Raw genomic sequence first — 16,212 nt, 5'->3', positions numbered from 1 at the left:
GATCCAAGGCAGTTTCGGCATTATCAATTTCAATTCCTGGGCGACCCTTAGGTTTGCCATGCACAGCGGAGTAAGGCAGATAGACAGGGGGCTACGCGGGCGGGCAGTCAACATCGCGGGGCCGCAAGGCTGCCAGTGCCAAGCCCAACCTCACACCTCAACCTGAACCGCCGCACCCCTGGGCTCCTCGGGATGAAAATGCTAGCCAAAGCTGTGAAGGCTCCGGTTCGGACGATGAGTTTGAACTCGTGTGCTTACCGACCGGGGTTTACTGGGTTGCTGCTGGCTGCCCGCTATTTCATGTCTACCGCCTGATCTCTGCTTTGCTGGTGGGTCCTCGGACTGCGGCAACCCGAGGCAGAAAGAACACCTCGGAAGCTCGGACCAGGCCAGCATCAAACAATGCGGTGCTAAGCTTTAAAGGCAAGGTCGAAGGGGTGGTTGTTAACTTAACATCTACCTGCGTAGTGTAACGGTATCTCTCGGCTCCTCCGTGGTTCTACCCGAGGGGTTGTATAAGTAGCTCTGGGGTTTACACATTCGAAACTCTTAGAGCTTATCCAGGTTTTTTTTCTTTCTTTTTTTCTTTTTTACTTATCAGCCGGGTTTCGCCTTCTCTTCCCATATCGGTCGCTCTTTCCTTCTCTTCCTTGGCCAACCGTTTTTTCCTATTTAATCTTCTTCCTACCTGTGCACGACCATGTCAGCGAAGCAGTGTTTTCTTCCCTTTCAAACTTTTTCCAAGCCAATTTTTTCAAGCCTTCTCCATCCCGACAATCCCAAATCCCACCCAGCATTTGAATTGTCGCGATGTTTAGCTTGCCACTCCGCCATGGTATGCCTCTTATTTATTTTCCCTATTTGCTTTGCGAAAGTCGCTAACTCCTTTCAACCGCAGCTACATCGGCTAGGCCCAGGTCCATGAAGTCTCTAGTGGACCCCAAGGGCCTTTTGCTGCCGCCGAACAGCCCTTTGTTCGCCGACTATCGGGTGGGCAGCGATTTCCGCAATGGGCTGCAGAGGGCCGTCGGACACCTCGACCGAAACAAAATGACGACTGTTTTGTGCAGCATCTTGATCCTCGCCATTGAGCATGGCGAGATAATGTACACCAGAGGCGAATTTGCATTTTACACCGCCCTTAAATATGCGTTGAATACGGACGGTGCGGTTGTCGAGGCCCTCGAAAAGCTGGTCGAAGAGCTAAGCGTGGAAGATCTGGACCGCGTGTGCCTTATCCCTCTCGATCTCACCACCCAAGCCCTTACCAGCCTTATCGATACTTTGGTTCAGGCCCGTCGTCAATATCTTATCCTTACCCTTTCGGGAGCGCGGAAAACCCTGATCGTCCACCTTCTCGACAACTTCCGGTGGAGCGCGTACGACAAGTGGGAGATGCATCCCACCCTCCACCGGCCGCTTGACGGCGAGGGATGGCGCGCCGACGGCTCATACTGGTGGCGCGCGGACATAAACAACCCCCTGGACGTCTACCCCGCCATGCGGACCGTGGAGAGGATACATCCCCCAGGCTACCTTGCCTAGCACCCCGAGCTGCAAGCCAGGGTGCAGGCGGCCCAGAGAGAGGAGGATCTGGACTTGGACGATCCGGAGGCGCTCGAGAAGTTTTTGGCTGAGGAGGATGAGGAGGATGAGGAGGAGGAGGAGGAGGAGGAGGAGGAGGAGGACATGGTCATGGAGGACACGGTCATGGAGGACGCCACGGCGTGAGAATGCCGGGGCTGGGCTGCCAGAGCAGGACTGCCAGAGCTGGGATAACTGTGCGATACAGTTGGGCGCGCACCGTGACAATCGAGCCTCATGTCTGTTGAGCCGCATTTCAGTTTTGGGCCGCGCATGTGCGACCCCCCAACCACGTCTTTGTTCAGAGAAAACACATTTGCCGGCCCACTCCACGCAATGGCCTAGGAAATCACTGGTTTTGACGATTGAATTAATTCCAATTGCATGAGACGGGCGTTCCCATGTTGCTGTGCAGTCGCGAGCTGAATGCAGAGAAAAGCGCGCGCCAGTAGATCTGGGTGCTGTTTGCTGTGGTTAAATCCACAACGCACCAGCAGGGCCTCCCATCTGGGCGGCACGCCACCACAAAAAAAAAGCGGCAATCATCCAGGTCCTAGGAAGCAAAATGCCAGCGCCTTCCTAATTTGATGATTGTTTCTATTGTTTTTCCTGCTGTTCTTTCTGCTATTCTTTCTACTGTTCTTACTGTTGTTTTTCCTGTGATTCTTCCAGGCAGCTGTCATTCCTGTTCGCTGTTATCTTTTTTGTGGTAGTCGTGCCAGACGTGCCTGGGTGTTATTCGCTATGGACCCTCCAGTCCACAACTGGCAACGCGCAGCTGGGCCCCCCCGTCTGGGCGGCTCCCACCACGACACGATTGGCGGTAGGGCCATGTCGGCTCGTGGACCCGGTGGAGTTGGCTGTGGCTGTTGGTTCTGCAAGATGGCACTGATGCTTGGGAGGACAGGGCTGGCGAGGAGGGTTGGTGCGATAAATGCCGCGCTGTCCGCCATAGAAACAGGTGCCCAAATGCATCGAGTTTTTACCCAAGCATCCAAGACCGGGAGCTCTCGGATCGGCCTTTGTTCATTGTCTGCCCATCCGTCCAGTCCCCCTTCTTCGTCCCAACCCGACCCTTGGCCAGGCCAACCATGACAAACGACCCCAAGACCCCTCACGCCTGGCGGCGGTTCATCCTCCCGCTGGCGGCCGCCATGGTGCCGGCCGGCATCGGGCTCACATGCCTGCTGACGACGCAGCTCCGGTCCTACAGCGAGTTCAAGGTCGAGTTCCTCAACAACAACCGCGTCAACATCCAGGTGGCCGTGCAGGTGGCCGCGGCGGTGCTGGGCGGGCTGCAGTTCTACGCCGTCAGCAGCGTCCTGCGCTTCCGCACAAACGCCCGCGCCTTCGCCTCGGACGAGGGGCTGGCCCAGGGCCGCCGGTCCGGCATGACGCTCGACGCCCTCAAGATCCGCAGCGCCGTGGTCCGCGGCGTCATGGACTTTGACCTGCGCTGGCCCGTCGTGCTGCAGATCCTGGTCTGGTGGTTGTTCCTCAAGAGCATCGCGCCCATGTGGGCGGGCACCATTACGCCCAAGCTCGGTCAGGCACAGATCCCGGGCGTGGTCAACATCTCCAACTATGACGAGGCGAGTCGGAGTGGCTGGGGGACACGGTGTGGCCCCCTCGACAAGTGCTCGGATGAATTCATACCGTATTTTTCCAAATTTGGATCTTTCAATTAGCTGCCATGGAAATGTGAGTTTTTCCCTCTAGCAGGATTTGGTCTCATTCGCCGACTAACCCCCCCTGGTTTCACCTGGATCCAGACAGTGCTGGCGCTTTGCAAAACGTCATCGCGACGGCCTCGACAAAGACAGCCGACGATCAGACCTCGAGATACCCACGGCTGGACAACACAGGATACTGGTACAGCACCCGGTCGTACGGCGTCGGAATGTCGGCGGGCCTGAATCAGACACGGTGGACTGGGCGCTCGGGCGTCATCCAGAGCTACGGGTACCAGGAGAGCGGCTACTGGACCAACGTGGAGTGCAAGCGCAACGTGACCAAACCGGAGTGGTGGCACATCGCGAACTTCGAGGATGGCTCCTTCACCTTCACCAACTCGCGGGCCCAGATGCACCTCGGCTGGGCCTGGGCCGACCTGCCCAACGGTAACTGGAGCGGAAGCCAGGTCTGGAGCGAGAACGAGAGCCTGAACACGACGGTCGTTATCGCCAACTCCAACCAGCGGGGCAGGTACATGTACGGATTCGTGGCCGGCGACGCCTACCCCTCCCTGCAGGGCGTGCAGTGCAGTGTCATCTTCAAGCCCACGAAATTCGACATCTTGGTCAACGACACGGACAAGTCCATCCAGGTCAAGCCGATCACCGGGTCCAACGACGACATCGACCCCAGCCGCGACCTGGTCAACAACGCCTTCCGCTCCGTCAGCTACTTGTCGCAGACCATGACCACGCTTTACACGTCGGTGCTGGGCGACGCCTTCCTGGACAACATCGACATGTTCTTCTACCAGCACGAGAACGAGAGGCTGGCCGAAACGAACGGCAAAATCGACGCGACGGAAATGCACGTGATGAGGGGGATCCAAGATGGGCTGGAGGTGCTCCTGGACCAGATCTTTGGCATCCTCGCCAACGGCCACAGGGCGGCGTGGTGGACGCACGTCAGGGGGGGTCGAGGCGACCCTGAACGTCGCCGTCATCAAGTACGGCGAGGTCGGCTACATCTACACGTCGGCCGCCTTCAGCCTGCTGGTGCTGCTCGCCGTCGTGGGCGAGATGGCGCGCATCGCCTATGGCGTGTGGAAGAACCGCGTGCCGCGCGCCGGGCCCAGCCTCGACATCCTCGACATCAAGTCGGCCATCCTGGGAACGGCCAGGGGCGTGGGAGGGGCGACGCTATCGGCCGTCCAAGGCTGGAGCGGACGCGCCGACGACAGCGATGCCGGAGCCCTCATGGTGACGATGGAGGCCGAGGCTGGCGTGCTCAAGCTGACGGACCGGTCGGCGCACAAGGAGCGCAAGAGGATGAGCCAGTACAGCCAGCTGGGGCGATTCTCGTCGGGAATGGTGTACCAGTCACCAGTCGAGAATCGGAGCGGGACGCCGGATTTTGGATACCAGTCGCCGGCCGACAACCAGACCGAGAAGACACCTTTTACCAAGACCGAGGCGGTCTGATTTGCTGGTGAGAGACATATGCAGTGGCCGCCAATGGCCCCTCGATGGTGGATTGGCGGCCACGAGCATCATGAAGCGATAGTTGATTAAATAGATTGACAGACAACAAGTAGATCTGCATCGTTGGGAGACATGGTATCAATTGGGCGACATGTGTGTGGATATCATGGAGACCATGCACAGCCTGGCCAGGTTATGTAGATTACAAAGAAGAGGTGTATAGATGACAACAAAAGTAACGCCGTGACTATCCACACTAGATCAAAACGCCCCCAGTAAAGAAATCCCAAACTAAAGCTGCCTCGCGGCGATGAGCTGCTGCTGCTGCTCGGCCGGCAGCTTCTTGAACTCGGCCACGTCCTGGTCCCACTTGGCCACACACATGGGGTCCCAGTTGCAGCGCTCAACCTCGCCGTAGGCCGGGTGGCTGAAGCGCGGGTGGCGGCTGGGCCAGTTGGAGGCGTGGTAGTGGTGCTTGACGAGGGCACCGCGCGCGTTGTGGTTGCCCGAATCTGAGTGGCCCTGGCCCGCCGCAAAGGCCTCGACGTCGAGCACGAGTATGCGGCTGACGACCTTGGACTCGTCCAGGTCGTGGAAGTCTTCCCACGTGTACGGGCCGCGCTTCCCGCCGGACGACACGCCGTTGCTCTCATCTAGCTTGCGGCGCATGTTCATGTCCTCGAGCACGGCCTGCGTAAAGGCCGACGGCCCCGTGCCCGAGATGACCTTGTCGAAGTCGAGCTGCACCTCGGGGATGGCGACGCCCTGCTCGACGGCCACGCCGTCCAGCCAGCCCATGATGTTCTCGATCAGGTGCAGCATGACGGGCAGGCGCGGCTTGGCCATGAAGGTCCACTGGCAAAACGACATGCACTTGGAGCCCAGGATCGAGTGGTCCTTGTACTGGGGCTGGTCGATCTCGACGCCGATGACCAGGTCGACGTCCTCCTCGGCGTAGCGCTCCGGCACGAAGCGGTGGGCGGGCTTGAGCGCCTCGACGTCGATGTCGGCGTAGACGCCGCCCTCGGCGTACATGATGATGTAGCGCAACAGGTCGGCCTTGATGATGGTGGCGTTGACATTGCGGTAAAAGTCGACAATGTCGGGCCGGTCGAAGCCGTCGGGGCCAAAGTGGTACTCGACGTAGGCCATGTCGTTGTCGTCGGTCAGCACCTCGTAGCGGTAGTCGGGGTTGCGCGCCGTCCAGGTGCGTGCCGTCAGCGAGTCGCGCTCGGCGAAGGACAGCGGGTCGACCTTCCACGTCTGCCACACCTTGCGTGGAAACCTGGCCGGCGTCTTTGGCGCCGTCGCCGAGTGGCGCCCCGACTTGCTGTTCAGGTAGTCCTTGTACGCCTCGCGCCGGATGTTGAGCCGGTGATGCCTGGGCATGCTGATGCCGACGAGGTCAGCGTTGAGAATCAGCAGCACCACGCACAGGCACGTCAGGTATAGAGGTAGGCATCTCCGTATTTGCGTCGGTAGGCGGTTCCTGAGACTGATTTTCGAACTCGGGATGGACAGCCTGGGCGACAGCGGCGAGAGCGGCGAGCCCAGCAGCGGAGGGGAGCCCATCGTGTGTCGCCGCTAGTAACAGTCTGTGGCTCAGGTTCCCTTCCTTGAGCGGGTTCCCTGTCTCTTCCTTCCTCTCCCTTCCGGCTCCCTTCTGGCCTTTCTCTCTTCCCTCACGCAGGTCTCTGTAGTGTGGTCTTGGCGGCGGCCAGACAAAAAACGGTGTGACCTAATGGAGTGGTGACGGGCGTGGCTGGATTATGTGATTCCAACTGCAGAGGCAGACGGACGGAGGCGCCGAGAATGCGGATGGCGGGTGAGAAGAAGGAGGGTGGGAGTGGGAAAACGTCGGGTTGGGCGCCGAGCACAGACGCTGCAGAAGAGAAAAGAGCAGAGTAGTGGTTGAACAAAAAGAAGGTTCTCGGGAGGGACCAAAGAGTTGAAGAGGACCCAAGCTCCGAGGTCACATCACAGGAGACAGGGGGAAGGGCCTCGACACATGCACGGGTTGGGCGTGACAGTGAGCAAAAGAGGAAAAATTAGGCCGAGGGCAAGTGGCCGGATACGCACGCGATATTCAGGTCAACTCTAATCAGTGCGCGTATTGGAGGAGGAAGGGCGGGGATGGGTGATGATCTGGGGGGTGGGTTGGGTGGTATTACGGCCAGGGGTAGTCGCGCAGCGATGGAGAAGGGCAGGCCAATAGATTTCCGGGAATGGCAAGTGGACAGGCACGGGGCGGAGAACAACGGCCGGTACTTATTGCATCTGGCTGGCAAGTGGTGTGGGAGGGCGAGGCGCGAGTGGACGGAGGCCAAATTAGCAGGACGGCGGAGAGAGCCGCTGGGCAGGGCAGCATTCGGAAAGCGCAACGAGGAAAGCATAAAGATTGCCACAAGCAGCAACCAACGTGAGGGCAATCCCAGGTATCTCTAGTCGGTCGGCGCCAGGGGCACGACGCAGCACAGAGCCGACACGCCGGACAGGCCAGACTCGCCACAGCGGAGCCCAGCAGCCGATACGCTACCCCAACAAGGCAGGTAAAGGTTGGCCCGAAGGAAGGGCTGCTGCTTGCTGCTGGGTTCGTTGCGTGGCTCTTGTCTGGGACAAGTGCCGGTTTGAGGATAGGCTGAAGAGTCGTCGACGGATGACGTCGGACTTGGCATTGTGATTTGTATTTGATGCTTTTTGCGGCTGTCCAGTCAGCCAATGTCGACGACGAGGTCGGACGGCCAGGTGGACGGAGCAGCCGTCTGATTACAGCGTCGCAGCTCGTTTCCGCGGTGGGTAGCCGGCACCACTGAGAGGCAGGGCTGGTTAGGCGGTCCGACGTCGGGCGCCCTGCTGTGGAGTTTAGTTTAGACTTTCGGGACATGGCACCAGTGGCAGCAGGCCCGGCGCCTGTCGCCTGTCATGGTGTGTCTGGCGCATGCTCGCGAGGAGATGCCTGGCTGGGGAGGTGGTCAAGGAGGGCGGCGAGATGACACTGAGGGTCGACGAGGTCTGTCCGTCGAGCCAAAATGCCATTCACAAATTTCGTGGCCTGGCGCTGTCACCACTCTCCATTGGCCCCACCCGCTCGAACCAATTTGGGACAGTGTTCCGACCCCGCATCCTGGCAAACAATTGGCCCACTGCAAAACCTGAAAAATTGAACCAACATGAGCAACGAGTGGTCGATCGATGCTGTCCCACCTGCCTTTTTTTTTTCCAAGCCATTGAAACCACCCACTCAGCATGCAGCGTCCAGGATCCATGGCCGGCCGTTGGTCTCTGGAGGAACGAATACGTGGTGGGTATTATGCACATTATGCAGTGCCGAACCGCGATTTTTGTTGATGGAGCAGTGTCGTGCTGGCGGCGGCTATGACTGTCGCCATCACCCTAGGCCTCGCCCCTGTCCTCCTCGCCCACTCCCAAGGTCACCATTTATGTTATTCGTCCGACAGACCACCAGTCGACTCCCGAGCCCGAAGGATGCCGTGCCGCCTGTAAAACACCGCACGCGCACACACCCTCCCACGGCGTCCTCCGAGCGCGTCCGCCACCAGCGTCTTGTCACAAGCCACTGGTCTGTTCTCCCAGACGACTCCCTGACAAGTACCCATCTCGTCTCCTCTGACGTCTAGCTGCAGCCCGTGCCGCATCTCCGTCACATCGAGACCGACCGACCGCGGCCCGGTCTCACAAGCCAAAACCCAGACATCAGCCGGGCGACGCAATCGCCAGTGCGCGTCTCTGCTGCCCCCACTGTCGCCGTCAGACTGTTCGCGTCCTTTCCTCGGCTCGTAAGGGCCACCCATCATCAGCTACAGCATCAACAGCCAACCAGAAGCACGACGCCGTTTCCAGCGCCCTTTTGCCTCACGGCTGGCTGACTAGTCGCCGCCCCTCAATCTTATCTTTCAAGGCTTGCGTTTCGTCTGAGGCCGTCCTTGAACTGCTCAACGGCTTCAACTATCGTGTTCGCCACAGGCTGCTTGGTTCACTCAGAAAAGCCCGACGCCTGGCGCTCATTCTGCCGCCTCTCACCGGGGGACGTCGACCTGCAGCCCAGCGAGATAGCGCACATACACAAAGCAATAGGATGCCTCCAAATCAGGGCATTTTGGACGGCAACAGCAACGGGCACTCCAACAGCGACTGGGACGCCGTCAAGCAAGAGGAGTGGCATGGCGACGCTGACGGCATGTCCCCCACCTCTCCCCACCCCCTACAGCAGGGTCGGGCTCTCATCGGCCGCCTCGGGTCCCTGATTCTGCGTCGAGGCCGGAGCAGCTCACCCAGCGGATCCGCGCCCGGCGAACTCAAGCGGACGGCATACCTCGACGGCGTCCGCGGGTTCGCCGCCTTCCTGGTTTATTGGCAGCACCACACAGCCTGGGCCCACGAGGAGGGCCAGCTCAAAGCTTTCGAGCGTTCCTTCGGCACAGACGGCAACTTCTACCTCGCCACGCTTCCCTTTGTGCGCCTGGCCTTCACCGGCGGCCACCTGGCCGTATCGACGTTTTTTGTCATCTCGGGTTACGTGTTGACGGCCAAGCCGCTGGCTCTCATCCAGGCCGCCGATCATGCCCGGCTATCCGAGAACCTAGCCTCGGCCCTGTTCCGCCGCTGGCTGCGCCTGTTCATGCCACTCATTGTCACCACCTTCTCCTTCATGACCTTTTGGTATCTGTCGGGCTCGTGGGTTTTTGGCATGGAACACGAGAAGAGCTACCTTTCCGAGCTGTGGCGGTGGTACACCGAGGGCAAGAACTTCACCTTTGTTTTCAACATGGGCGGCGACCCTTATTTCCGCTACAACCCGCATCTCTGGTCCATTCCTGTCGAGTTCCGCGGGTCGGTCCTGGTTTACACGACTGTCCTGGCCCTGTCGCGGTGCGCACGCGACGCCCGCCTGCTGTGCCAGGCCGCCCTAATCTTCTACTTTATCTACATCGCCGACGGCTGGTACTGCGCCATGTTCATCTCGGGTATGCTGCAGTGCGACCTGGACCTGCTGTCGGCACGCGGCGAGTTGCCAGCCGTCCTGGCCCGCTTCAGCGGCGTGGGCCCTATCAAGAAGCTCGTCATGTGGCACCTACTGGTTGCGGCTCTGTATTTGGGTGGCACCCCCGCGCACGACGCCAAGGTCGAGACGCTCGCCGAGAACCGCGGCTGGTACTACCTGTCGTTGCTCAAACCTCAGGCTGTATTCGACTACAAGTGGTACTACCTGCTGTTCGCGTCGACGCTGGTGGTGGCCCTGGTGCCGCGCCTACCACCGCTCAAGCGCTTTTTCGAGACGCGCTTCTGCCAATATCTGGGCCGCGTGTCGTATGGCCTGTACCTGGCACACGGCCCTGTTTTGTGGCTCGTGGGCGACCGAATCTACGCTGCCGTGGGCTGGCACTCGGACGACCAGCGCCAGAATATACCCGGCTGGGTCGACCGCTTCCCGCTGCCCAAGCTCGGCCCCTTGGGGTTGGAGGTTTCGTTCTTGCTACCACACCTGATCATCCTGCCGCTGACGCTGTGGGCGGCTGACATGATCACGCGCTTCGTCGACGAGCCCAGCGTCCGGTTCGCGCAGTGGTTGTATGCCAAGACGCTGCCCCCAAAGCCGGTGAAGGCGACGGGGGTTGCTTGAGGAGTGTGATGATGACGTACTTGCATGTACCTTTCCATTCATTGCCATTTTACATAGCGCACCTAATCGTACCCAGATTCTCTCGCACCCCCTCGGTTGCCTGCTGTACAAGTCTTGGCTCTTGGCCGCCGCTATGCTTGTGCCAAAGTTCCAGCCCCGACTAGCCCCAGCCGCGCCACGTGAGCTCGAAACACATGTGAAGCCCGGGCCGAACGCACATTCTAGCCACCGTCTTCCTCTAGCCAATTTCGTCGCCGAGGCTAGGCCACCGAGGAAGCACGCGGTCGAGGATCGCAAAACACAACAACCCCCGCGTCTGCTGTCCGAACCCCGCGTTCGCATGGGGCCCTGTACGCTTTACGCTGGCAAGCAGGGTGGCGCCCCGCCCCTGGTCGATCCTCACGTCTGCTAGCGTGCATTCCCCCTCGGCATCCCTCCCGGTACCCTGTTTGGGCGTCATGGTGCGGGAAAATATGGCGCGCTGGATGTTTCTGTCTAGATTTTCGGGGTCGAAGTCTGAAGGTGGTGAGATGCATTTTTTTGTTGCCTTGTCTAGGACGCACAAACACGCTCGACCCATCGCCCCTTTTTTCTCTCCTTTTGCTTTTTGTTTTCGCATTCCAGGCCGGCACCTTGCAAAGCTTGATTGGCCTTGACCACTGCTCCAAAATGAGCAGGTGCGGTAGCCTCCTTGTTTTCGGTGCGAGCGAATGTCCTGATTGGGCCACAGCCGAGCGATCATGAATCCATTTTGCATTTTTATTGGTTCTGGGCCTGCGTTTGGTAAACCCAATGGGGCCTATCCAAGGCAAGGAAGCTAGCTCGGGACCACCCCTTGGCGAACCCTAGCCAGCCCCCTGGCTGCAAGGGGCACGCGCCATTTATACAGTGGTGCCGTGCCTTTTTGTTATCTCCAGCAGAGCCAGGGGTGTGGTGTGAATCTGCGGGGTTCGTGGAGGCGCAATTTTCTAGTCTTTTTCGACGGAGGAACCAGGTCGCCATTCAGGCCAAACCAGAATATCGGCACCCCGAAACCGCATGCGGCTGGCTGTCTCTGTTTCTGCCATCTCCAACTCTTGCGCTTTTCCCCCACCATCCTACCTTGGTAGTATCCCCTGTTCTTCCCCGCAGCGCCATCGACAGAGAGATGCCCGGGTCCCGCCACGTCCGCCGACCACCATGCTGATCCGGGAGGTCAAGCGCTTCCTTGTGCTTTTCGTTCCCCTCATCACCGCCGTCTTCCTCACCGTCCGCCTGATCAAGAAGCACACCCAGCCCCGCCCGACCTGGGCCAACTACTCGCCTCGCGCCCGCGGTGCAGCGTTGCCGCCGCGATGGAGTCGGCAGCGTGACCAACAGCAGCGCCCACTTGGCGGCGACGCCGTTGCCATTCTCAAAGATAATGCCGGCAGCGGCAGTGGTAGCGGCATAGGGATACCAGCGGCCAAGGATGCCTTGGCTGCCGCCGTTCCCAAGGAGAAAGCGCTCCCGCCACCCAAGCCTCCACCGGGCTCTCCGGCCGCGCAGTTTAAGCTCGGCGAGACTGCTCCCGTCCAGTCGGGCGTCGAGGGCTTCGCGCCCTTCGATGACCCGTTTCAGGACGCGTCCGACTCGGCGCCGCACACCCATATCGTCCTATCCTCTGCCGGCACTGTCGCGTTGGATGCCCAGGGCAAGACAGGGGCGGCCGTGACTAGCCAGTCCGGCCGTGGTGGCAGCTACTTCCCGATTCAGTTCGGCGACCGCACCGCCATCAACCCCAACGTGATGGCGCACCCGCTGCTGGCCGACACGTACATCATCGTGGCGCAGGAGCACCCGCAGCGAGACGGCGTCGGCTCGCCCTTTGCCGAGATCACGTGCAATGCGGCCTTCCAGCGTGGCGGCGTGCTGGCATGCGTCACCTTCCCCGTCGACCTGGCCATCGCGCACACGGCCACGACCGAGGGCGCGTGCGAGGCGTCGGTGAAGTACGGCCCGCTGAGCATGAACCGTGGCCCACACGACGCGCGTGTCTTTTACGGGCCCGACGGCGCCCCGCTCGTGGTCTTCGGGTCCAACTCGGGCCTCACCTGCTTCGGCCAGTGGATCCAGGACCTGCGCGTGCCCGCCCGCTGGGACGACGCGCCTGTGGATGCGGATGCCCTCAACGCCGCGCTCGAGGCCGGCGACCACCCGTCGTTTGCCGTCGGCGGCGGCACCCGCGGTGCCGTGGGCGATGCCGCCAGGTCCGCCAAGGCGCTCTCGGCCCCTGGGATCGTGGCCGCGGCCGAGAAGCACCAGTTCGCGCTCGCGACCGAGATGCACCGACCCAAGGCCCCCCCACCGTCCCTGTCATCCCCCGCTACTCAAAATCAGTACGAGATCGTAGAGAAGAACTGGTTCGTCTTCTGGGACCGCCACGGCGAGCGCTACGTGCACCACGACATGCACCCGCGGCGCGTCTTTGCCGCCCTCGCCCGCGACGGCACCGCGGGGCCCGACCTTGGGCCCGCGACGGCCGACGCCGACGCCGCCTGCTTCAAGCGCTTCTTCCCGGACCTCAGGTCGCGGCGCGGCGCGTCTCTGCCGACGGGGGACTCGGAGTCCATCGTCGAGGACGACGAGGTCCACCAGGCGACCAACTCGCTCACCATCACGCTCTGCAGGCGCGCGGACCAGTCGTGCGCTGCGTCCGAGGCCAACACGTTCGTCATGAGCATCGTGCACCGCAAGCGCAGCCACGCCGGCGGCCTGCGCTACTCGTACGAGCCGTACGTGGTGCTGTTCCGGCAGGCGCCGCCGTTCGCGCTGCACGGCATCTCGGCAAAGCCGCTGTGGATCAAGGGCAGGCGCCGCATGATGTCGCCGGCCGCGCTGCCGGCCGAGGAGATGGAGGAGGGCGGGCACGTGCGGAGCGAAATGTTTTATATCACCAGCATCGGCTGGCGCGGGGCCAAGCAGAGGTACCACGGGTACCTGGATGATGTGTTGTTTGTCGGGTTTGGCATCGAGGACAAGAGGCCGGCGGCGATCGATGTCACTGCCGCTGACCTGCTGCAGGGCTTGGGGCTGTGTGTCGAGGCGGGGGCTACTGCTTGATACCCTTTGAACGTAATAATCTCCGGTTTACTGCTCCTTCCCAAGAGCTTCTGCCACGCACCTATGAACATGCTCACATCAGGTTGACTCAGCACGATAGAAGCTTGACTGCGAGGCACGTGTGCGGGGAAGGAGCCTACAAAATGGCGGGGTGCCTTTTGGGTCTGAATCCATCTCCATCGGGCACATCAGCACAAGCAACAACGTCGGGGCATAGCAGCAACGTGTTTATAAAGTCTTGGAGAAATCACCAGTTCCACATTGGCAGCTATGGGCCCGGATTCGGACGAAAATGAAGTCGACTGGAGTGACCCCAATACCATGAGGCAGCTGACAGGCATGGACGTTCCCGCCAAGCCCCCTGCCCAGGTTCAGCGCGAGGCCGAAAGTCTGGCGCAAAGGACCCTGGCCCACTACACAACTCTCGGCGCCATACTCGACCGCCACGAGGCCAGCATCCAAAAGCGCTGGGCCAAGCGCACGGAAAATACACGCCTCAAGGTGCTACTGGACTTGTGGCCCGGCATGCCGGCCACCCACCGGCCAGACTTTGATGCTTTTCGGAAGAGGTTGTCTGATCCAGGGCCCTACATGTGGCCCCAGGTCAACCAGGAGGACTTGTGCAAGCCCAGGAACCTGTCGCTCCTCCTCAACTCGCGGGGTCGGCATCACCCATCCAACTTTGCCGCGGCAGACGGCGACGCAATGCACATTGGAATGGTGACCATGAATTTGACGCCGATTTTCCTCAACGAGTACGTCATGGTCCTCAACGGTGTCGCCACCGACGACTCGGGCTTCAAGTATGGGCAGCTCTTGAGCTGGGACGATCACGAAGACGCCTTTGACTGGATGAACACGCACACGCAATTCCTACCCGGCGAAGGTCTGCTCATCCTGGAAGCTCAGGAACGCCTCCTCAGCTTCCTAGTCGCCTTCTGCAAGACCATGCTGCACGATGTTCCCACAGCATCACTCACCACAGGACCGATCGAGCCAGAGCCGAGCATCCAAACGGAGTTGGAGCTTAATGGCTTTGACAATCTGGCCGTCATGGCCGCCGAGGGCCCTTACCGCGTGCCTGCCAATCTCGACATGGACCGCATGTGCGCCCTGCTGGCCGCTCGCGTCTCGGCCGCCGAGGACGATATATGGGCACTTCGCGAGGACCCGGGCTACTTTGCCGAGTATGTCACCGAGATTCTGGAGCACAGGCAGGAGATGGTCAGAGACACGGGCGGCGCCTCGCATCCTGTCGTGCGGCCGGGCCAGGACGACATCTTCTGGGGCCGCGTTATTGGAAACGCCGTGCTTGAAAGCCATCTTGTGCTGGAGACGTACACGGAGCTCCTGCGGCAGGCGCGCGCGCTCAAGGTGCTTCATGCCGAGCACGCCGCTAGGATTTCCCCGAGGGAGCCCCTGCCCAAGGACTTCCTCGACGCGCTGCTCACCTTCCAACACTACCTCAACCAGGTGGCCAAAGGCCCTATGGGGCAGCTCAAGGTCAAGGTGGTGGCCTCGCCGCCACTCCGGCGCTTATTCGCACGCCTGCCCGCCGAAAACCTTACCAATGTCAAAATCATATCGAAACCAGGTGTTAGACGCACCGCCGTGGAAGGGCAGCTGATGTGGCTCCTGACTACCATCTGGGAAGGCGGTACACAGCTCTCCTTGTGCCGGCTAACGTCGGCCGTGGACGAACTCGAGCGGCTGATGCAAGCCCAGTCTGAAGCTGACCGGCTCGTTTCCAACCACGTCCGCCGTGTCATACACGACCTGTCCATCGTATCGCAGTGCCTTCGCCAGCTCGAAATGTACCAGCCCTGGGCCAGCACTTTTGAGAACGCCATGGTGGACCGCGAGAAAGCCATCCAAAAGGAGTTTGCAGAGCACACCGCGTCGTGGGCTGCCATCATCAACTCGATCGATCAGGAGCAGCTCATCCGGAAAGGGGTTGTGGCGCTCGGCAGGATCGAGCCGGGCAAGTTTACCTACCCCGTCGACAAGCGGCGCACCAAGGGCAACGTCGAGGCGATGCGCCGGGCCGAGGAGCGTCTGGACGCCTTTTGGGAGGCCATGGACCGTGCCATGCATAAAAGGGCTGGCAACCTCGAGGGGACGGCTCTCAAGGCGTTGTTGCTCTCGCAGTCGCGCACACTCCAACGCACTCCCGCGTGGGTGGAGCCGGCGGCTGCAGCTGGTCGCAAGAAGAATAAAGACGGCGGTGTTGCCGCCGACGACTTGGAGGAGCTGTACAAGCCGCTGTCCACGCTGTACTTTGGCCTTTCGAGCAAACAGGACACGTCCGTTTCTGCTACCCCCAAGACCAAGACGAAGACCAAGGGGACCGCGAACATGTCCTCCGCGGGGGCAGATCAGCGGGAGGAACAAACGCAGGAACAAGCTGAACCGCAGCCCACCTTTGCGGTCAACGCGCGGGCGCTCAAGGTGTTTCGCACGCTCTTCTTCACGCCCGACGCGTCCTCGACCCCGGGCGAGGTTCTATGGACCGACTTCCTGCACGCCATGGTCTCGGTCGGGTTCCAGGCCCAAAAGCTGGGCGGGTCCGTGTGGCAGTTCCGGCCGACGCAGTTGGAGGCGGAGCGGGCCATCCAGCTTCATGAGCCGCACCCGAACCCAAAGATTCGCTTCAGGCAGGCGCGCCTCTACGGGCGGAGGCTGGAGCGGGCGTATGGGTGGAACGGGGGGATGTTTGTGCTCAAGGGCTGACATTAGTAATGCTGAGGGCGC

General features: G+C 60.8%; 7 protein-coding genes across 7 annotated transcripts; 5 read left to right on the top strand and 2 right to left on the bottom strand.

Annotated features, from left to right (window-relative positions):
• Positions 1-646: 646 nt before the first annotated feature.
• Positions 647-1,978, top strand: GGTG_05094 (hypothetical protein). The gene is made up of 2 exons (XM_009222893.1): positions 647-835; positions 899-1,978. The coding sequence occupies exons 1-2, from the start codon at positions 811-813 to the stop codon at positions 1,543-1,545; spliced, it is 672 nt and encodes a 223-aa protein (XP_009221157.1). The 5' UTR covers positions 647-810; the 3' UTR covers positions 1,546-1,978.
• Positions 1,979-2,675: 697 nt separating this feature from the next.
• Positions 2,676-4,739, top strand: GGTG_05093 (hypothetical protein; the record flags this gene model as incomplete). Its single annotated transcript, XM_009222892.1, has 3 exons — positions 2,676-3,202; positions 3,361-4,222; positions 4,266-4,739. The coding sequence occupies 3 exons, from the start codon at positions 2,676-2,678 to the stop codon at positions 4,737-4,739; spliced, it is 1,863 nt and encodes a 620-aa protein (XP_009221156.1).
• A 66-nt stretch (positions 4,740-4,805) lies between these two features.
• GGTG_05092 (initiation-specific alpha-1,6-mannosyltransferase) lies at positions 4,806-6,841 on the bottom strand. Its single transcript, XM_009222891.1, has one exon. The coding sequence runs from the start codon at positions 6,309-6,311 to the stop codon at positions 5,031-5,033; it is 1,281 nt and encodes a 426-aa protein (XP_009221155.1). The 5' UTR covers positions 6,312-6,841; the 3' UTR covers positions 4,806-5,030.
• Positions 6,842-7,163: 322 nt separating this feature from the next.
• Positions 7,164-7,752, bottom strand: GGTG_05091 (hypothetical protein). Its single transcript, XM_009222890.1, has one exon. It carries the CDS (start codon positions 7,412-7,414, stop codon positions 7,181-7,183), a length of 234 nt encoding a protein of 77 aa, XP_009221154.1. The 5' UTR covers positions 7,415-7,752; the 3' UTR covers positions 7,164-7,180.
• Positions 7,753-8,147: 395 nt separating this feature from the next.
• GGTG_05090 (hypothetical protein) lies at positions 8,148-11,298 on the top strand. The gene has a single exon (XM_009222889.1). The coding sequence runs from the start codon at positions 8,836-8,838 to the stop codon at positions 10,378-10,380; it is 1,545 nt and encodes a 514-aa protein (XP_009221153.1). The 5' UTR covers positions 8,148-8,835; the 3' UTR covers positions 10,381-11,298.
• Positions 11,299-11,559: 261 nt separating this feature from the next.
• On the top strand, positions 11,560-13,461 carry GGTG_05089 (hypothetical protein; the record flags this gene model as incomplete). Its single annotated transcript, XM_009222888.1, has 1 exon — positions 11,560-13,461. The coding sequence occupies one exon, from the start codon at positions 11,560-11,562 to the stop codon at positions 13,459-13,461; it is 1,902 nt and encodes a 633-aa protein (XP_009221152.1).
• A 270-nt stretch (positions 13,462-13,731) lies between these two features.
• Positions 13,732-16,191, top strand: GGTG_05088 (hypothetical protein; the record flags this gene model as incomplete). The annotated part of the gene is made up of 1 exon (XM_009222887.1): positions 13,732-16,191. One exon carries the CDS (start codon positions 13,732-13,734, stop codon positions 16,189-16,191), a length of 2,460 nt encoding a protein of 819 aa, XP_009221151.1.
• Between the last annotated feature and the right edge of the window lie 21 nt (positions 16,192-16,212).

The sequence above is a fragment of the Gaeumannomyces tritici genome (assembly GCF_000145635.1).
Source record: "Gaeumannomyces tritici R3-111a-1 unplaced genomic scaffold supercont2.3, whole genome shotgun sequence".
Classification (NCBI taxonomy): domain Eukaryota; kingdom Fungi; phylum Ascomycota; class Sordariomycetes; order Magnaporthales; family Magnaporthaceae; genus Gaeumannomyces; species Gaeumannomyces tritici.
Note: the sequence above shows the minus strand (reverse complement) of the source record. Positions and strands in the feature narration are given on the sequence as shown.

What these genes read in the sequence shown, in the direction of transcription:
- GGTG_05094 (XM_009222893.1), top strand. Translation starts at nt 811, where the DNA reads ATGTTTAGCTTGCCACTCCGCCATG. An exon ending in TAGCTTGCCACTCCGCCATG is followed by an intron (nt 836 to 898) that starts GTATGCCTCTTA and finishes TTTCAACCGCAG; the next exon opens with CTACATCGGCTAGGCCCAGG.
- GGTG_05092 (XM_009222891.1), bottom strand. Translation starts at nt 6,311, where the DNA reads ATGGGCTCCCCTCCGCTGCTGGGCTCGCCGCTCTCGCCGCTGTCGCCC.
- GGTG_05091 (XM_009222890.1), bottom strand. Translation starts at nt 7,414, where the DNA reads ATGCCAAGTCCGACGTCATCCGTCGACGACTCTTCAGCCTATCCTCAA.
- GGTG_05090 (XM_009222889.1), top strand. Translation starts at nt 8,836, where the DNA reads ATGCCTCCAAATCAGGGCATTTTGGACGGCAACAGCAACGGGCACTCC.